The sequence below is a fragment of the Typopeltis vanoorti genome, chromosome 2 (assembly GCF_054136105.1).
Source record: "Typopeltis vanoorti isolate ZY-2024b chromosome 2, IOZ_Tvanoo_1.0, whole genome shotgun sequence".
Classification (NCBI taxonomy): domain Eukaryota; kingdom Metazoa; phylum Arthropoda; class Arachnida; order Uropygi; family Thelyphonidae; genus Typopeltis; species Typopeltis vanoorti.
In genome coordinates this window covers 102,049,633-102,069,056 of record NC_143550.1, presented here as the reverse complement: position 1 = coordinate 102,069,056, position 19,424 = coordinate 102,049,633, and the positions used below count along the sequence as shown (strand labels likewise).

Sequence of the window (19,424 nt, the reverse complement as noted above, 5' to 3'; positions counted from 1 at the left end):
GTACTTAGAAGGATGCTAACCTACAGAGATAAAATGGTTGTCATTCCATTGTATAAAGCTCTGATCAGACCACACTTGGACTGTTATGCTCAAATTTTGGTTCCCAGAATTTGAAGGGGATAAATTAACTGTGGAAAGAGTGCAGAGGTGAATAATAAAGATGGTAACAGGACTGTACAATGTTAGTTATGAAGATAGGCTGAGGGAATGTGGACTATAGAGTTCGGTAGATAGAAGAAGGAGAGGTGATATGATCGAGACTTTAAAACTGTTGAGAGGTATTACAGGGTTGACACTAGGGAGTTCTTTCATTTGGTGGAATATGGGAAAGGAGCGAGGACAAGGGCCATCCCTGGAAATTATGAAAATAAGTTGTGAGCAGAAGGGTGTGGTTTCTTTGTATGGAAGGTACTTGAACTGTTGAATGCAATGTCTGATAGAGTGGTGAGAACACGAATGGTTAACGAGTTCAAGGAGTGGTACGATAGACTTTGTGCTTTCTAGGATGGTCCTCCCATGATGAGTCTTCTGACTCCATGGAGGCCTGAATTATAAAAAAAATAATAATTGTTCTGAAATTGTATCCATTTTTTAGAAGAATATCCTTAAAATAGGTTATTTCTTTTTTGTTGTTTTTTGTATCATCTATGCATATTGTAACAGCTCTGTGTTTGAGGGTTTTGATAATGCCTTGTTTTTGCACTGGATGGTGGTAGTATGATGTAGCATGTAGATATTGACCTGTTTTCTGTAGACTTCAAATGGAAGATTGTCATGATTTTCTACTGAGATGAGAACCATCTGTTGAGGAATTCCATAAACTTGGGGAGGGTTTTGACCAAATGACAAAAATATCATTGACATACCTATACCACACAACAGTCTTGGTTGTGTGGTACATATTGATGGCTATTTGTTGAAATATCTCCATGTACATGTTTACCAAGTGCAGAAATGGATGCACCCATGGATAGACCTTCAGTCTTTTAATAATTGAAGTTTTGAAACTTTGAAGAAAATATTCTCTAGACAATGTCTGAAAAGTTGGGCAGTATCATTTGGGAAAATATTTTGTAAGATTAATATGGTGTTGTCTCTTGGAATGTTGGTATACAGGCTTGTGATGTTCAAACTCACCATGATGTTTGTAGAATCCAGTTTAATCTCTTTTATTTTGTTTATGAAGTCTAAGTTTTTTTATATATGTTGATGTTTTCCTTACATGTGAAGACAAGAGTGGATAAATATATTTACAACGGTAATATGCTAGTGAATCTCTGGTATCCAATATAGGCCTAAGTAGAATAACCTCCTTGTGTATTTTTAGAGCACCATAAATACTTGGGATAACATGATGTTTTGAAGTGATTTGTACTTTGATTTCTTTAGGCCATTTGAAAAGATCTCTTATTAAATCATTGGTTTTGCTATGAATACTTCATGTGGGGTCACTTTCTAAACTTTGACATCACTAAGTGGTTCATCCGTCTTGTTTATGTATATATTTGAATCCAATACTACTGTTGAATTCCCTTTATTTGATTTCAGTATTAAAATGCTCTCATTTTTTTGAAGATCACTCAGTGTGCCTTGTATTCAGCATTAGAGATATTTCTAGCAGGAGGTTTGGAATGAATGAGAATTAATTAATTTGAATAATGACAGTTGTAATTCAGAAATCTTTCTGTGAATACTTTTTTCTTCTATTTGTATTTAATCTCTAGAAGTACATGAAAATGTTGTATGAAACTGATTATTAAAGAAACTAATTTCTTACTAAAAAGTTGCATATGATACTTGCCAGACACAAATACATGGATATATCAAGCCACAGAAACCTTAACTCATATATAATATATAATTTTTTTAATTCTTCAACAAAAAAACATCACATTTGTAATTGCACTACAGCTATCTTGCAGATTTATTCAGACTCCATAGAGAGTTCATGGTCTGCTCATTCACTAATCTCTCATGGTGGTGAATGTGTGCAGACAGTGAAAGGACTTAAAGAGTGGCATATAAACTTTGTATTATCTAAGGTGGGCCTCCCATGATGAGTCTTGTGACTCCATGGAAATCCTGAGTAATAATAATAATAATATTGAAAGTTTATTTTTCACTAGGTTAGACTATAATAAATTTAGTTTAATCCTTTATCCCAGTGAGAGCAAACAAAGTTTGCACCTGAAATTATCTTCAGGACTGAATATAGTGTTGTACTATCTTACCTCGGTAAGTAGTACAACACCAGCAACTCATAGCAAAGGTGGAGCAAGCTACCAACACTCTTATCCCAGTATCTGCCATAATGCAAAACACGTCTCCTTGTGGATATGTATACTGTTATGCATTAAGGGATTGGCCACTACCCAGACTAGTTTTGACCTTTATTGAGGTCTCTTCAGTGGGAGCCAGGCCCAGAGTTGGAGATACCAGGCAGAAGCAGTAGCAAGGTCATCTTTACCTATAGGAGTTGCCAAAAGGTTTGCCACCTTTTTTTTATTAAATTACTCTGGATTTAGAGAAAGATGTTGAAAGTTTATTTTTCACTAGTTTAGACTGTAATAAATTTAGTTTAATCCTTTATCCCAGTGAGAGCAAATAAAGTTTGCGCCTGAAAATATCTTCAGGACTGAATATAGTGTTGCACTACTTACTAAGGTAAGATAGTACAATACTATATTCAGTCCTGAAGATATTTTCAGGCGCAAACTTTGTTTGCTCTCACTGGGATAAAGGATTAAACTAAATTTATAATAATAATAATAATAATAATTTGGCCTTCTATAGATCTCTCCACTGTCTCTGTTGTAGGCATGTGCCCTCTCCTTTCGGATAGCCACATGCTTTGGTTTATTGTATTCTAGAATGGGCTTCTCAGTTTATCTAAAGTTTGATTCTGCACATTGTTCTAATGTATTATCATTTTCCAACTTTTTTTTTTAAATGAAAGTTATAAAAAATTCTGCATGGCATTATATATATTGTCTGAGAAATACTACAGGATTATGTATAATTTTACACTGCATATTTTATTTAAATAGCTTTTAATAATATTTAATCGAGTTAAAACATTATTTGTTTCTCATTCTTACAGGCTGATGGTGAAAAGTTACCACGAGAAAGAGCCATTATACGTGGTGGAAACCTAACAATACGTGGCTTGAGGAAAGAAGACCATGGACTCTTTGAATGTGTTCTTGAAAATGAAATAGCAACTCTTGTTACTAGCACTTTACTTCTCGTTGAAGGTGCACTATAAGTATATTGTTGAATAATGAATTTTCCGACTTTTTCAACATATTTTTTTGTCATTCTCAAGAATACTTAAATCTTTAGTTCAAAATAACACAAAAGGGGGGGGGGGTAATTTAGAGAAGTTGTTGTCAACTGCAGCTCATAATTTTTATTATGAGCTGCTATTAGGCTAACTAATAGTGCAAGATAGGAAATATATTTTTATTACTAAACTGTAGAGCCAAAAAAAAAAAAAAGTTTCAATTTTGCATAAGTAAGTTATTACTTATGCAAATATAAAAAGTTCAGAAATGTATCACAATCAGAGTTGCTTTGATATGCACCACTTAAAAGACACAAGCTCTGCCCAGGAGCCCATATGTTCACCTTTCATTAAATCTTAAATTAGGTTTCACTGGCCTAATAGCTGAACTGTTGGTTAACTAGTTTTCCCTTTCAGTCATTTCCGACCACAGGAGACTTTTATGGCATTGCCCACAAAGCATTCCTGGTGAGATTTTTATAGGGTAGTTCACCATTGCTTTCCCCAACCTGCAGTTTTATCTGGGCTCACGACCAGCATATGGCTGGGACGTATTCATGACTGTAATCCATGTATATTCATGGGGGCTGGTTTGCCTGTTCTGGGGAACGAAAAACCCGAGTTTCCGGGCAAAAAAAACCCTACCTCCGTATGAGAATGGCTAACTTACCTTTAGTCGAAAAAGACCAGATGAAGGTTCCTTATGTCACTGACAGGAATCGAACCCAGGTCTTTCCGACCAAAAGGCTTCGTGTATACTGACGGTGCTACGAAGGCTCGAACTGTTGATGCCTCTGTTAGCCATTACCTTCAGATCCTCAATTTCATCTTCTGCAATATATCACTTTTCAGTAATTAAGATTAAAACTGCAACCTGACTCATTCTTCAAAGCTCGGAGTCTATTTTAATCTTTCTGAGAGGCCTCGATATTGAAGATCTACCTCTTGTAAATTTGCTGGTCTGATCTGATTAGCTAAGTGGTTAGCATATTTGCTGTCTAACCAACAGGCTAAATGTGTGAATCCTGCCATGTGCATGGATGTTTGCAATAGAACATTAGATAGAAACTGAGTATAAGATGTTTTACTCAGCATTTTACTTGGAGTATGGTTTACAACTAACAGGTAGAAACTATTAAACCATCCTGCTGGCTACACATGGGCACTGAGCAGAACTCTTGAAATGAATCTCATATCTCATATTATCCATCTCTAGCTTACACACCAACTTCATATGTAGTAATCTATCATATGTCACCAGGAAATCTGATATCACTACATGTGCCTCCCTTTTATCTTATTTTATCTCTTATCATAAAAATGCAATTAAGATTGTTAAAACAAGACCTACCATTTATAAACTCGTGCTGATTATTATTTTTTTTTTAATGTGAATCCCACTCATAAAATGTTGTAACACATTAGTAGTGTGAGTGGCTTAAGAGTTACTTCTCCTTGAACCCATTAACAGACAAAGTACTCACACTGACTCTGGCAACCCATTCCACTCATTCACAAATCTATGTGGGATGGTGTCCTTAAGAGCTCCCTAAAATTACTTGATTTGATACAGAAGAGAATAATTAGGCTGATTAATAATCCGTCTCTCACTAATACACCACTGTCACACTGAAAATGATGCTCTGAAAACCCTGCTCTAGAGACCAATAAACTCCTGTTAGAGGCTTAATGAAGTGAAACAGCACTGAGAAAGGATTAAAAATAATATTTAATTCTTTCAATATTTCATCTCATTCACTCAGCCATCATCAGGGAGTTCAATATCAGAGTTGTAGCACACACAAAATTACCACACAAAACAGTGAAGCATGTGTACAAAAGACTAGGGTCCCAACTAGATGGGGGCACTCTCTGTGGGTACCTGTTGGCACCCTAGGATGTAAACCGGTACCTTGAAGTATTAGTGTTTCCCATATTTTGGGGAGTTTAATGCAACCATATTTATTCAAATTAGGCTGATTTCTGAGAGCAGCTTCAGATTCCAAAAATTGTTTTCTCTTCTAAATTTACCACGATGGAGCATGGGGGTATTTTTCCAACTGATTCTGTGAACCATATCTAAAGCATGGTCAGCAAGGCCTGATTGATCATAGTCAGGACTGCAGATACATTTTTAGTGTTTCTTCCATGCAGATGTTGATTGATTTTCCTGTCTATCCATAGCAGGCCAACTTGCAGGAATAGGGCACATTATTTGCTGTTTTAAGGATACTTGTGACATAAGACTGAATGATATATGCACGTAAACACAAGAAAGATTTAATTAACCAAATATTTCGGTCTGGAAATAGCAGACCATTCTCAGTGGTATTACAAGAACAGTTTTAAAAAAATACAAGCTAGAATACTAACAATAGATCGTTAAAAATAGAACATGCTGCATGATGTTATATCAGAATATTTGAAATAGTTTGAAATGAAACAGAATATTTTGAAGTAGAGACATAAAAAAAAAAAAATAATAATGAGTAATCTTGATTAGACTTTCCCAGATTTTTGATATAGATATACAGTCATTACGATTCAGGTTGGGACGAAGGAGCAGGGCCTCCACGCTTTCCTTGAACAAACGTTCAAACCTATAACGGGATCTATGTAAGAGGCGAGTCCTGGACCAAAAGATGCTGTGGTTCAGTTTCAATCCTGTGTGTTGAGCCAATCCAGACTTTTCAGGTTTGTTGTGAAGAATGGAGGATTGATGTTCTTGGATTCTTTTTTCAAGAGAATGTCCAGTCTGTCCAAAATAGGAGAGATCACAGTTGCAAGGACTTTGATAAACTCCAGGAAGGGATAAAAAGTTGAGCATTTGTCTTTAGGAGAAGGAAAATGAGAAGACAATTTGTTAATAGGTGAATACGTAGTTGTTAAATCATATTTCTTTAAAATTCTTGCGATAGGTTCTGAAATACCGGAGATATAAGGAATAGGCACTCGATGTATTGAAACTTTGTTGTTTTGTGGAGAATTATAAGAATTGAGAAGATGTTGAGTACTTTTTTCAGAAAAACCATTGAGTTCCATGTGTTGTTGGATAGTAGAAAGTTCTTTCTGTAGATAATCAAAAGTAGAACAATTAGTTTTGGCTCTTCTGATGAAGCATTTTATAATTCCTGTTTTTTGACATGGATGATGGGCTGATTCTTTAAGAATATAACGACCTGTGAACGTTGGTTTCCTGTATACTGTAGTTGTAAGAATATTTGAAGGTGACCGAATGAGGAGAATGTCTAAAAAAGATAACTGATTGTTTTCTTCTATTTCTTAGTAAACTTTATACGATGATGCAAGGAATTAATACTGTTTAAAAAAGAAGGTAAAGAGTTTTTGCTGTGAGGCCAAATAGTAAAGATGTCATCTATATATCTTACCCAAAAAGATGGTTGAGGGAAAATAGATGAGAAGATGACTTTTTCTAAATGTTCTAAATAAAAGTTGGCTAAAGCAGAAGAAAGAGGACTTCCCATGGCCGTTCCTTCTATTTGGCTGTAAAATTTATTTGGTTAATTAAATATCTTTCTTGTGTTTATGTGCATATATCATTCAGGGCACATTATATACTCCAGGCACAGAAAGAGAGAGAGAGAGAGAGAGAGAGATATGGGGGGGGGAAGAAGCTGATCTTTAGTAGAAGATAAGTGTAGCAAGCTTTCAGTGGGGGCTTGAAAGCTGTGCAGAGATTGTATTTCTTTAAGATTCTGCCAATTTTTTCTGAAGTGCTTCAGACATAGGAGATGATCATCCTTTTTAATTCTTTCTCAGTGCTGTTTCATTCCATTACGCTCTAGAAACAACTTTTTATGTGTTTTCCCAAGGAATACAATCCACAGCTCTTCAAAGTCAAATGTGAACAGGTTCCTTTTTGCCCATTCACAGTACTAATGTACTATAGGTACATTAGTACTGTGAATGGGCAAAATTATTTTGTCCATAAATATGGCTGACTGTCAACCATATTTATTTCCTATATGTCAAATCTGTATTCTGTTCCTCAGGGCCATGTCAGACGTCAGTTTTCGGGACTCAGACCAAGACCCTGCACTCAGAGGGACCCCGCATTTTCAAATTTCTAAGAAAATTTGATAATTGAATTTTTGATGTTTCAAAGATGTATTGATATGGGAAATATTTTAGTATATAACTACAGGGTGTTCGGGATAAATTTGACATATTTATAATTAATTATATTTTTCCGTAAGTTACATGTATTAACACACACTTCTCTTCATTTAAAAGTTTGGACCCTTCTTCATTCATATACAAGATGTCAGAAAGGATGGATAGCTGGAACCCACCTGAATCATGGAAGAGAATAACTTGTATCATGATGATTCGTGCCCGCCATCAAAATAAGGATATTACGACTGCTGCCCAATGCTCCCTGAATACAGTAAAAACAATCAGGCATGAACTAGAGACTTGCAATGGTGACTACGAGGATGTAGCAAGAAGAAAGATCCCTAGCAGACGATCTGATTGCGTTCGTACAGCAGAATTCCTCGCAAATCTGCAGGAACAGGTGTTGAAGAACCCTGGCATTGGAATTCGGGCTTTGTTCGTGGAGTTGCTAACTGTAGTCAAGCCCTGGATAACAAGGGTAGCCAATGGTAGGCCGTATGTATGGCAGCAGGATTCGGCCCCTTGCCACACCTCTGGGAAAAGTCAAAAATGGTTGTCTGAAAATTTCTACGACTTCACCAGTCCAAATGTTTGGCCTCCAAACTCCCCAGACCTTAACCCCATGGATTATTTTGTATGGGGCGCAGTTGAAAAAGACACCAATCGCACTTCCAGTAATACAAAAGCCCAGTTAATGGATAAAATTAAAACAGTTTTTGCGGCCCTTCCCAGGGAGACTGTAGCATCAGCTTGTTCGAGGTTCCGAAGCAGAATTGAAGCTGTGATCGATGCTAATGGTGGTTATTTTGAGTAAATCTTGTTGATAGTATTGTAATTAACTCTGCCTGTAATGTTTTTTTGTCAATTCATTAAATTTAATAGATACAAAGAAGATTTTCTTTTTCCTTACGAAACTGTCAAATTTATCCCGAACACCCTGTATATGTATTTAATGTTTGTAAATTATGTTTAATAAAATTATATGATTTTTTGATAAAAACAATTCTTTTTTGCAAATATTTTGGGACCCCACTAATAACTTTTTCCCGAGGCCCCACAAAACCTCCAGCCAGCCCTGCTGTTCCTACACATTCACTCCATACTTTACAGACTCATCAATAATTGGAAACATCTCTTCTAGCATTGTTTTGCCCTTTTTTTTATTCTTTGGGGGATTCACCCTATTGCAAAAGCTTCATTAAGCAATGATGTCAAGGGAATGATGTTTTTGCACACTCCTACGAATAGGTAAATGATATGTCATATATTTCCATAACACTTTAACATCTAGCTTACTCAATGCTTCATGCACCTGTTTTTTTTTTTCTCTTCTAATATTATTATTATTATACAAGCATCTCCATGGAGTCTGAAGACTCATCACATGAGACCCAATCTATCCACGCAATCTGTCTTACCTCTCCATTAACCCATTAACAGATAAAGTACTCACAACTGACTCCGGTAACCCATTCCACTCATTCACAACTCTGCGTGGGATAGTGCCCTTAAGAGCTCCCTAAAATTACTTGATTTGATACAGAAGAGAATAATTAGGCTGATTAATAATTTGTCTCTCACTAGTTCACTCCATCCACTGTCACACAGTTTCTGATTCTTGCATTCTTCTACAAATACTTCCATAGTCAATGTTTATCCAAACTGAGATGTACAATTCCTTAAATGAGCCCATAAAAATTACTTGATTCAATACAAAGAGAATAATTAGGTTGATTAATGATCCAGCTCTCACTAATTCATTCCATCAACTCCCACAAAGGCACACAGTCTCTGATACATCTACAAATACTTCCATAATCAATGTTCATCCAAACTGGCATAAATAATTCCTCCACTTCTGCTCAATCCATTGAAATGCATGCACCAACAACTCAGTACTTCACAGTTCAACTCCAAACCCTCTAGAACAAACTTTTCCTCCTTCTCATTTTACCCTTCTACTGCTGTCCTCTGGAACAGTCCCATCTTATGTGTTTCCTAGGGAATACAATCCACAGCTCTTCAAGCTGAATTTGAACAAGTTCCTTCTTGTCGATCCACAATACGAATGTACTAAAGGATGCCCAACCTCTCATATATGGGATTATCATAAAAAAAAATAATAAAAGAAAATTGCTTATTAAATTATACAATAATTTTCAACAGCATCTGCTCTCTTTCCTATATCTTTTTTTGTTGCTGTTTCACTTCTGATGACAGCAAACAGCTAAAATAGTGCTCTTTATCTGATAAATGGCCATGATTAGTATTCAGATATTTTTGTCTATTTACTAGAGTTTTTCTTTTGGAAATACAACAGTTTACAGGGTCACTGTATGCAAATCCAACATTTGTGATCTATGGAGAAATCCAGAACTTATCAATATTAAATTTAATAACTTTTGATTAATTTTAAAATTTTATGGAAAAAAATAACATAAACAGATCTGCATGTAACATTCAAATCATGTTAGACCTTGAGCGCATAAAAACAACAAAAATGGTCTCTTCTGAAAGGAAACCTTGCAAGTCTCCATGAATTTACCATAGTCTTGTGACATTAAATATCCACTGAACTTAAATTTGTGAGGAATCACAGCACAGTTTACTATGCTAAGAGCAAAAAAGTTTGAGAATACTTTTGTAACACAAGCTGTCTAAGAATGAGATATCCCTTAGAAACTATTACCCTTTTGTTTTCATAAAATATCTAATTCACATTCCATTCAGATTCGCTATTAGGGTCATCCAGGGGCGAATGCTGGTCTTGAAATTCATGCTTGCTCTTGTTGTCATTCAGGGAGTGAGAGGTGTGATTGAATTCTGATTAGCAGAATAATGAATTACTAACCATTTAAAACTAAATATATTTTGAAATTTAAATATATTAATTTAAAATAAATACAACATTTATTTTACAAATGATATTCTATCTTTTTCAATTTAGCTCCTTGAATACAAATTCTACCCTATGGTTCTTCTTTATGAACCGGTCAATAACATTGTCATAAAAAGTTGGTTGTTGCTTAGGAAAACTTAATTTTCCCAAGCAACACGCACACTTGTAAAGACTGGCTGTAGTTACATTGACTGCATATGGCCTGTGTTTAAGCAACAGAGTGAGATGACATAAAATGGCTATGCGCGCTCATGAAATCACACTGCTGCTGCGAGGACCTGGAAGCTCCTACAACTGAGCAAGCCAAGGCAGCTTTGACTAGACGAGCAAGCATCGGCCTTCGATACACAACGCAATTAATAAATGCATGCCACGCAAGCTTTTCTATCTATAAAAATAAAAGCCTAAATGGAATGCTTATAAATGCATGCATTTATTAACAAATAAATATTATTTCTCAATTAATGAGCTTGCGCAGCAAGCATAGAGAATTTTCCCCTGGGGTCATCCTCCTTTTACTTGCCCAACCAATTTATCCAAATATTTTGTGATCACTGTATTGTACTTTATTATTATTATACAGGTATCTCCATGGAGACAGAAGACATCACAGGAGATCCACTATTCACACACTTGTCATTATTCACACAATACCTATCATACCTGTCCTTAAACTCATTAACTTTGTCATTTACAATCCCTTTTGGCAACCTATTCCACCCATTCACCACCCTCTAAGCAAACAATCTAGTCCTAACACCCCTTGTACATTCTTACACAATTTCCATGGGTGGCCCCTTGTTCTCTCCCTTCCTGCCCCATACTAAAAAAAAGTCTTCACTGTCAATCCTATAAAACCCCCTTTAATAACTTATATGCTTGTATAATGTCTCCTCTTTTTGAAGCCCACAGACTGTCGATCCGCTTTCCTAGGGAGCAGTCTATACACCTACCACAATCTCTGTCTCTCTCTCTCTCTTCTGGATCTTCTCCACAACTTATTCATCCCCCCCCACCAAAAAATCCAGGTGTCCAGATCTGTGCGCAGTAATCCAGATATGGCCTATGGCCTTATGGGAATATTATATTTGTTAGTATGCTTGTCAACAACCACATAATCTGATGTGCTATTTTGGCTATCTTCACAACATACCCTCTAAACTTCAGCTCCTTGTCCACAGTCCCCCCCCCCCAAGTCCATAGCCTCATCAGTTTCCTGCAGTTCATTTCCATCAGTACAGTACACAACTTGTGATCTCTTCTTTCCAAAATGCATCACCTTACACTTGACCACATTAAGCCATTTACCTTTGTCCATACCACTAGTCTGTTTAAGTTTTCCTTCAGGATTTCTACATCATTTTCATTTACCATCTCTTCCCAGTTTTCCATCATCGGCAATCAACTGAATATTTGTGTCAAATTATTTCCTCTATCATTGATATACAAATTAAACAACAGAGGACCAAGTTCTGAGTCCTATGGTCCACTACTGGTCACCTGCCTTCTCCTGGGCTCAACTCCTCCATAAACCACTCTTGATATGTGTCCATCAGCAATCCTCTAATCCAAATCAGATTCATATCCTATAATAAGTTTAGTTTAATCCTTTATCCCAGTGTGAGCAAACAAGTTTGCACCTGAAAGTATCTTCAGGACTGGGGTAAGGTAGTGCAACACCAGGCAACTCGTTGCAAAGGTGGAGAAAGCTCTCATCACTCCTATCTCAGTATCTCCCATAATGCAAAGCACATCTCCTTGCGGATATGTGTAATGCTATACGTTAAGGCAAGGGCCACTACCCATACTGGTTTTGACCTTTATTGAGGTCTCGTCAGTGGGAGCCAGGCCCAGAAGTGGAGATACAAAGGCAGAAGCAATGAGAGGTCATCCTAACCTATAGGAGTTGCCAAAGGGTGTGCAACCTTATTATTAAATTACTCCGGATTCAGAGAAAGATGTTGAGAGTTTATTTTTCAGTTGGTTAGACTATAATAAGTTTAGTTTAATCCTTTATCCAAGTGTGAGCAAACAAAGTTTGCGCCTGAAAGTATCTTCAGGACTGGGGTAAGGTAGTGCAACACTTCTGCCTTTGTATCTCCACTACTGGGCCTGGCTCCCACTGACGAGACCTCAATAAAGGTCGAAACCGGTATGGGTAGTGGCCCTTGCCTTAATGCATAGCATTACACATATCCGCAAGGAGATGTGCTTTGCATTGTGGGAGATACTGAGATAGGAGTGATGAGAGCTTTCTCCACCTTTGCAACGAGTTGCCTGGTGTTGCACTACCTTACCCCAGTCCTGAAGATACTTTCAGGTGCAAACTTTGTTTGCTCACACTTGGATAAAGGATTAAACTAAACTTATTATAGTCTAACCAAGTGAAAAATAAACTCTCAACAGATTCATATCCATCTATTTGCTTTAATTTATGCAACAGAGTTCTGTGTGGAATCTTGTCAAATGTCTTTGCAAACCCTAGTAACATCACCGAGTAGCTATTTCCTTTATCCAATTCCATTATCACTTTATTGTAAAACGTAAGCAAATTACTAGAGCATGACCACATTTCACAAAACCATGTTGTCCCTTATAGAGTTTTCACATTTCTATCTGCCCAGTCCTGAATTCTGTCTTTCACCAATTTCTCCAATACCTTAACGACTACTCCTGAGATTTTGAATGATCTATAATTTGCTACGTCTGTCTTGGAGCCTCCTTTAATCAGTGGGACTGTTTTTCCCTCATTCCATTCCATTGGTTCATTTTTCATATTCCCATATTCACTTTTCATATTTTCACATCCACTTTCCATATTCCCAGATCTATTGCAATATCCTATCATAAATCATCATATCACAAATCACCTTTTGCCAATTTTCCAACTTTATCCTAAGTACTCACAATTTCTTTGTTATCATTAACATTATTCTCCTTCTGTTTTCTGTCCTTCCAGAAGATTTTGTATTTCTCTGTTTCCATTTCCACCTGTATATATATTATACTCATTTAATTAAGTTTTGCTTATGTGAGTTATCTCTGGACATACACACACTGCGTTAATCAATGTTATTAACTCAGCTCCCTTATTTATGATACTAATGATATTAATATACAAGCATAACTGTCCATGAGATTACATATAGCATGCTCTTCTGATTATTCCTTTGCACAGCATGTCCAGTCCATGACCTCACCAACCTTCCTGTTGTTCTCTTTCAGTATTGGCTCTAGATATGATTGATCTCACTTTGTTTATTTATGGCCATCCCATCTACATCATCTCTCTCCACCTTAGTTGGCATACTACATGCTCTTCCCACTTGGACCACCAGTTTCCATCTCCTCCCCCACTTTTATGCAGTCTGACCTCTGTCCTGCTATAATTACTCACTCACCCTTATGTCCAACTTTCATCTGTTTTTATACAACCTGCCTCTGTCTATTTCTAAATGTCCAATGACACATATACAATCAAATGCAGCCCATTTGAATGAGGGTTTCAATTTTCCTTTAAGTTCTCTCCACACATCCTTAAATTGTCCACTTCTCTCCTCATTCCATTTATTAACCCTACTTTTCTTCTCTACTGGATGTGTTTTTTTTTTATGTGAATCCCACCTACAAAAGGCTATTATCCTAGAGTACATTATTAGTGTCAGCATTGTGGGCGAGCTAATCTGGAAATGCTTTACGGACTGAACACAGAACTTTTCAAGCTTACAATAAACAGGGTGATCATGTCACACTGGGTAATAAGATTTATCTCCCACTTGATAATCTCTAGGCAATACATTAACCATTTTCTCAACTATACTGTTTTCCTGCATCCATCAACTTCTGTAAATCCCTTTCAACATTCTTTTTCTTATTTCCAAGTTATTTGTACCCACAAACATTACCAAATGTTTATTTCTTTCACTCAGATCTTCGGTTATTCATATCATTGTGTCTGCAAGGGTTTTTCCACCTAGAAACTTGGATTTTTCATCCTGCAAAACAGCCAAGCCAATCAGAACTCACACAGTTTGAAGATATAATACACTGGCCCCATAACCTTAGTTGCTTCAGCTTCAGCACAGACCTGGTTGGCTGAGCCTGGTTGAATGTTGTGAGTAGTTTCATGTACTTGAACCCTTGCTAAGTTCTTTACAACTTACTCTCATGGTAGTTGTTTGTTATGAGCCTTGTGGATGTCTTTATTCTGAATTTTAATTATTCTGCCAGCCTGGTTAGCTGAGTGGTTAGCATATCTGCTCTCTCCAGACAAAAGGCTTCGGGTTCAAATCCTGTCATTGTCATGGATGTTTGTGATTGTCTGTGAAAATACTAGTGGTGGTGGACAGTAGATGCCATTGGTGTAGATGATGCAGATCTGTAATTGGTGGAGATTGAGAGTTGTAGATTGAGTGCCCTCCCTCAATGAGTCTTTGGACTCCTTGGAGGTGTCACATAATAATAATAATAATAATAATAATAATAATAAATCAAAACCAACCAGCCACCGGCAGAGCCTGTTCTAGGCACCACATTATTCACCACACCTCTAACAATTAAATCCCTAATATAAAGCTATGCAATCATTCTTTGATACCTTCTTCACCTTACAAAATTCTTCCTCTCTCATTCTTTTCATAGTTCCCAGGTTAGATGTGTATACGAACCCATTTTCAGAGTATATACAAAGAAATACATAACAGCATCAATGTACGAATGTATCCCAAAGGCTGAATAAGGTTGGTGTAAAATGGATCAATGTGGAGCTTAAGCATGAAATCTGGAAAAAGAAAGTCCTTTGGAGGAAGTACAAGATGAATAATTGTAATCAGTCACATGAAGAATATAAAGAACAAGCCAGGAGAGTGACTTAGTTAGTAAGGAAAACAAAAGCTGAGTATGAGCAGAAATTGGCAAATCAGGCTAAGAAAAATCCTAGAGAGTTTTTTGGATATGTAGCAAGTAGAAGGAAGAATGATCATGGAAAGATGAAGTTAAGGGATGAAAGTGGTAGAATGGTAACTGCTGCAGAAGACATTGTTGAGTTATTCAGTGATCAATTTATGTGTGTTTCATCCTGATCAGGGTGCAATCATAAGGAACTTAAGTGTAGAGGACATAGGAGAGGATAGTTTAATTGTGAGTGAGCAGGAGGTATTTGAGGAAATAAATAACCTTGATGTTAATAAGACGATAGGATTTGATGAAATATCACCACGCATCTTAAGGGAATGTTTCAGGGAGTTGTAGTGAAGGTCTTGAAGTGATTGGTGAGAAGTAGGATACAGAAATGGGTTGATAACAGTGGTATTCTCTGCGGTTATCAGCATAGGTTTGTTAAAGGGAAATCATGTTTCACTAACTTACTTATGTACTATAACAAGGTGACAAATACCTTGGACAGAGGAGATGCATATACAGTGGTGTACTTGGATTTTGCAAAGGCTTTTGATAGACTGCCACATGACAAGCTGTTAATTAAATTATGGGATTAGATAACAGACTTCTGTGTTGGATCAGTGACTGGCTGTCAGATAGGTATCAGAAAGTTGTATATGGGGGTGCAGTATCTCGAAAGAGAAAGGTCACCAGTGGTATGCCACAGGGGTCAGTTTTGGGGCCATTGTTGTTCAATTTGTATGTTAATGATATTGGGTTTGGTTTAACTAGCGATATCCAGCTGTTTGCAGATGATGCAAAACTGGGGAGAGCAATATACAGTCAGGCTGATGTTAATGCCTTACAAGAGGATTTGAATAGATTGCATAAATGGGCAGGTAAGTGGAACTGTCAGTTCAATGTTGCCAAGTGTAAGGTTTTGAGATTTGGTAAACAACGATGGGATTCCAAGTATACACTTGGTGGGGAAACTTTAACAGAAGTAGAGGAGATGAGAGATCTAGGAGTAATGGTGGACAAGGACCTGAAATTCAGGGGTCACATTGCACAAGTTGTGAAGACATCACATCGCATAATGGCAATGATGCGAAGAACCCTGACATGCAGAAATAGAGAGGCTATGATTCCATTGTATAAGGCCTTGATCAGACCTCGTATGGATTATTGTGCACAGATTTGGTCTCCGGGTTTTCATGGTGATGAGGATATGTTGGAAAGGGTACAGAGAAGATTCACAAAGGTGGTCAGTGGTCTTTGGAATATGGAGTACGAGAACAGATTAAGGGAATGTAAGTTGTAGAGTCTTGTGAATAGGAGGAAGGGGGGGGGATATGATCGAGACATATAAACTGGTCAGGGGTTGTTATCAGGTAGACATGGAAGAGATTTTTCATAGAAGTGGAGAAGGAAGTAGAACAAGAGGCCATTGCTATGGAGGCTGTGAGCAAAGGAGTGAGAAGCAAGTTCTTTGCATGGAGGGTGGTTGGTGAGTGGAATGCATTGCCTGAGTGTATTGTGGATGTGGACACATTGAATCAGTTTAAGACATGGTTGGATGAGCATTGTATGCAATAGTGAATACCTCCCACAATAAGTCTCTGACTCTATGGAGGTCGGGTGTTAATAATAATAATATCCACTGGATTCATTCCAACACAAAACTCAATCTTCAAGCTGAAATTAGAATGCTGCTGACTTATGTTTACTGATATGTGCCTATTTCAAAAATTCTTGTACTGTGTAAAATTTCTTACTACTAATTAATTCAGAACACTATGAAATTATTTCTCCATTTCCAGAGGGTGCTTGTCTTGAATTTCCTCTTTCTGACCTTCTGTGTGACTTAAGATTTCTTGCTTCGTTATGCACCATTTATCTGCTTTTGATAATTACATCTCTCCTTCTGAAAATCATTCAAATTTCTTTGAATTCTTATCCTTGAAGCTTGATTTCCTACATTCCAGCTACCCTAACAGTGATGCCATCTTCCTTGGTGACTTTTTATTATTATTATTACCCAGGTCTCCATGGAGCCAAAACTCATCGTGGGAGGTCCTTCCTAAGAAACGCAAAGTCTATCAAGATTCATCGAGAGGAGGTCCCCCCCCCCCCCTAAGAAACACAAAGTCTACCATACCACTCCTTAAACCCATTGACCGTTCTCACTCTCACCACTCCATCAGGCAATGCATTTCATGTTTCAACCACCCTCCATGCAAAGAAACCACTCCTCACCCTCTTGCTCACGGTTTCCTTTCGTAACTTCCAGGGATGGCCTTCCATATGACTTCCTTTTTCCACTTTCACTGACTAGGCTGGAGGAGATGATGCACTATTTGCTATAAGCAATGACTTAGAGCATAACTTTCCGACCAAAATGTCCACTGATCATTGCTTATAACAAAAAGTGCACCATTTCCTCCAACCTAGTCGGTGAAAGTAGAAAAAGGAAGTCATATGGAATTGTTTACACTAGACACCCAGCTGTGGTTATTTTCTTGGCTGTTTCTCCTCCCAGGTACACTATTGAAGTAACCTCTCCTCTTATCAATTCAGATTATGACCTCATAAGTTGGAATACCCTCCCCTCAGCCATTAAGAGCCTTGTATCTTTGGCACAACAATGAGACTTTTCCTCCACTTTTCCATAGTTAGATAGTTTCAATTCTTCAGATCCTGATACCTGCTTTGTAATCATGTGACAGAAATTATTCATGTTGAAATGAGAATCTTCATTCCCAACTCTGTCAGAATTTCCACCCATCATCTAGGTCACCATTTCCCAGGGAAAGTGTGCTGAGGCCTTTCAGGACAAAGAGACAGGAACTCTAGCTCCATACACAGCCTATACTGCAGCTTACAACACTTGCAAAACCATTTTTAACAGTTCTAAATCTGACTTTGAAAGGGCTAAATGTGGAAAACTTGTTGCTGTGCCAATGGCAGTTGTGCTTCTGGTCCTTTGTGGGACTATCAGGTGCATATTCTGCAGATCCTTCCTCTCTCTCACCCATGGCAGTATTGCAACATTGCCTAAGGTAAGCTGACTTCCTAGCATCACTCCTTCTCATCAAGTGCCTACACAGGTGGCTAGGGTTAAATCCTCCAATTTTTCCTACAACATTGCATCATATGTCTTCTTGTACTAATGGTATTCCACCAATTGTACATCCTGAACTAACATTTGACATTCATTATCTCTGTACTATATTATGGACAATGAAAAATCATCTCTGTATAATATAGTATACAGCATGGGGGGGGGGGAATTCATATACACCTTATTCCTAAAGAGCAAGAAAGGGGTGGGCATCTGATATCAAGCTGTCGACCTATAGCTCTCATATTGTTTCTGTCTAGGGTAACAGAGGAATTCATTAGTGATTGACTTCTTCAACAACTGGAAAACTGTCAGCTAATCAGTGACTACCAGTGTGGATTCTGCAGGTCAAGATTCACAGTGGAACTCCTTGCCTACATCATCACATCTAGATATGTGTCATAGAAAGTTTTGGAGATAATTTGTGCTCTTGCACTTGACATTTCTCTGGCATTTGATGGATTTGCATCAAGAGCCTCTCTGCAAATTGTCATCTTGTGGTCTGCCTTCTGCCCTTTGTGACTGGATTGCTGGTTTTCTCTCAGGTTATGCACTATGCATTATGGTGGAGGAGAATTTTCCTGTTAATACAGGGAGTTTTCAGGGGGTCTATTATTTCACCCATTCTCTTCATTATATACTGTATATAAATGACCTCATCTTACTGACTTCATCCCTTACTCACAGTTTTGATGATAACAGTATAACTTACAAATCTTGCAGTGTTCAAACATTTCGCTCTTCAGAATCATCCTGTTGGTACCCTGAAAACAATGATCTCTATGCCATTCTTTGATGGGATGATGATGGCATAGTCACCTTTGATGCTTCCAGGGCAGAGTTTTGTCTTTTTTTTTTTCTTGCAAAAAAAGACCTTAATTCTTGCTCCCTTTTACCTTTGATAAAGCCCAGCTTACTAATCAAGAGTGGTTCTCACTTTTCAGACTGACACTTTGATAACTGTGCATAGATCAAAGAACTACCCAACTTTGGGTACTTCCTTCACATTTTTGGTTGTGCTTTTAAAAGTTCATTCTAAAAATTCTTAATGCTGTTCAGCAGAGGGCAGTGAAGCTAATTGATGCCCTCTCTCTCTCTCCTAAACT

At 37.4% G+C, this 19,424-nt stretch overlaps 1 protein-coding gene across 1 annotated transcript in view; it reads left to right on the top strand.

Annotated features, from left to right (window-relative positions):
* The window catches only part of LOC150109299 (protein turtle-like), a 486,901-nt gene that overhangs the window by 337,089 nt on the left and 130,388 nt on the right, over positions 1 to 19,424 (top strand). The window contains exon 8 of the mRNA XM_090402074.1: positions 3,101 to 3,254. Coding sequence (XP_090258200.1) covers positions 3,101 to 3,254 — 154 coding nt within the window. The remainder of the gene's footprint in view (positions 1 to 3,100; positions 3,255 to 19,424) is intronic.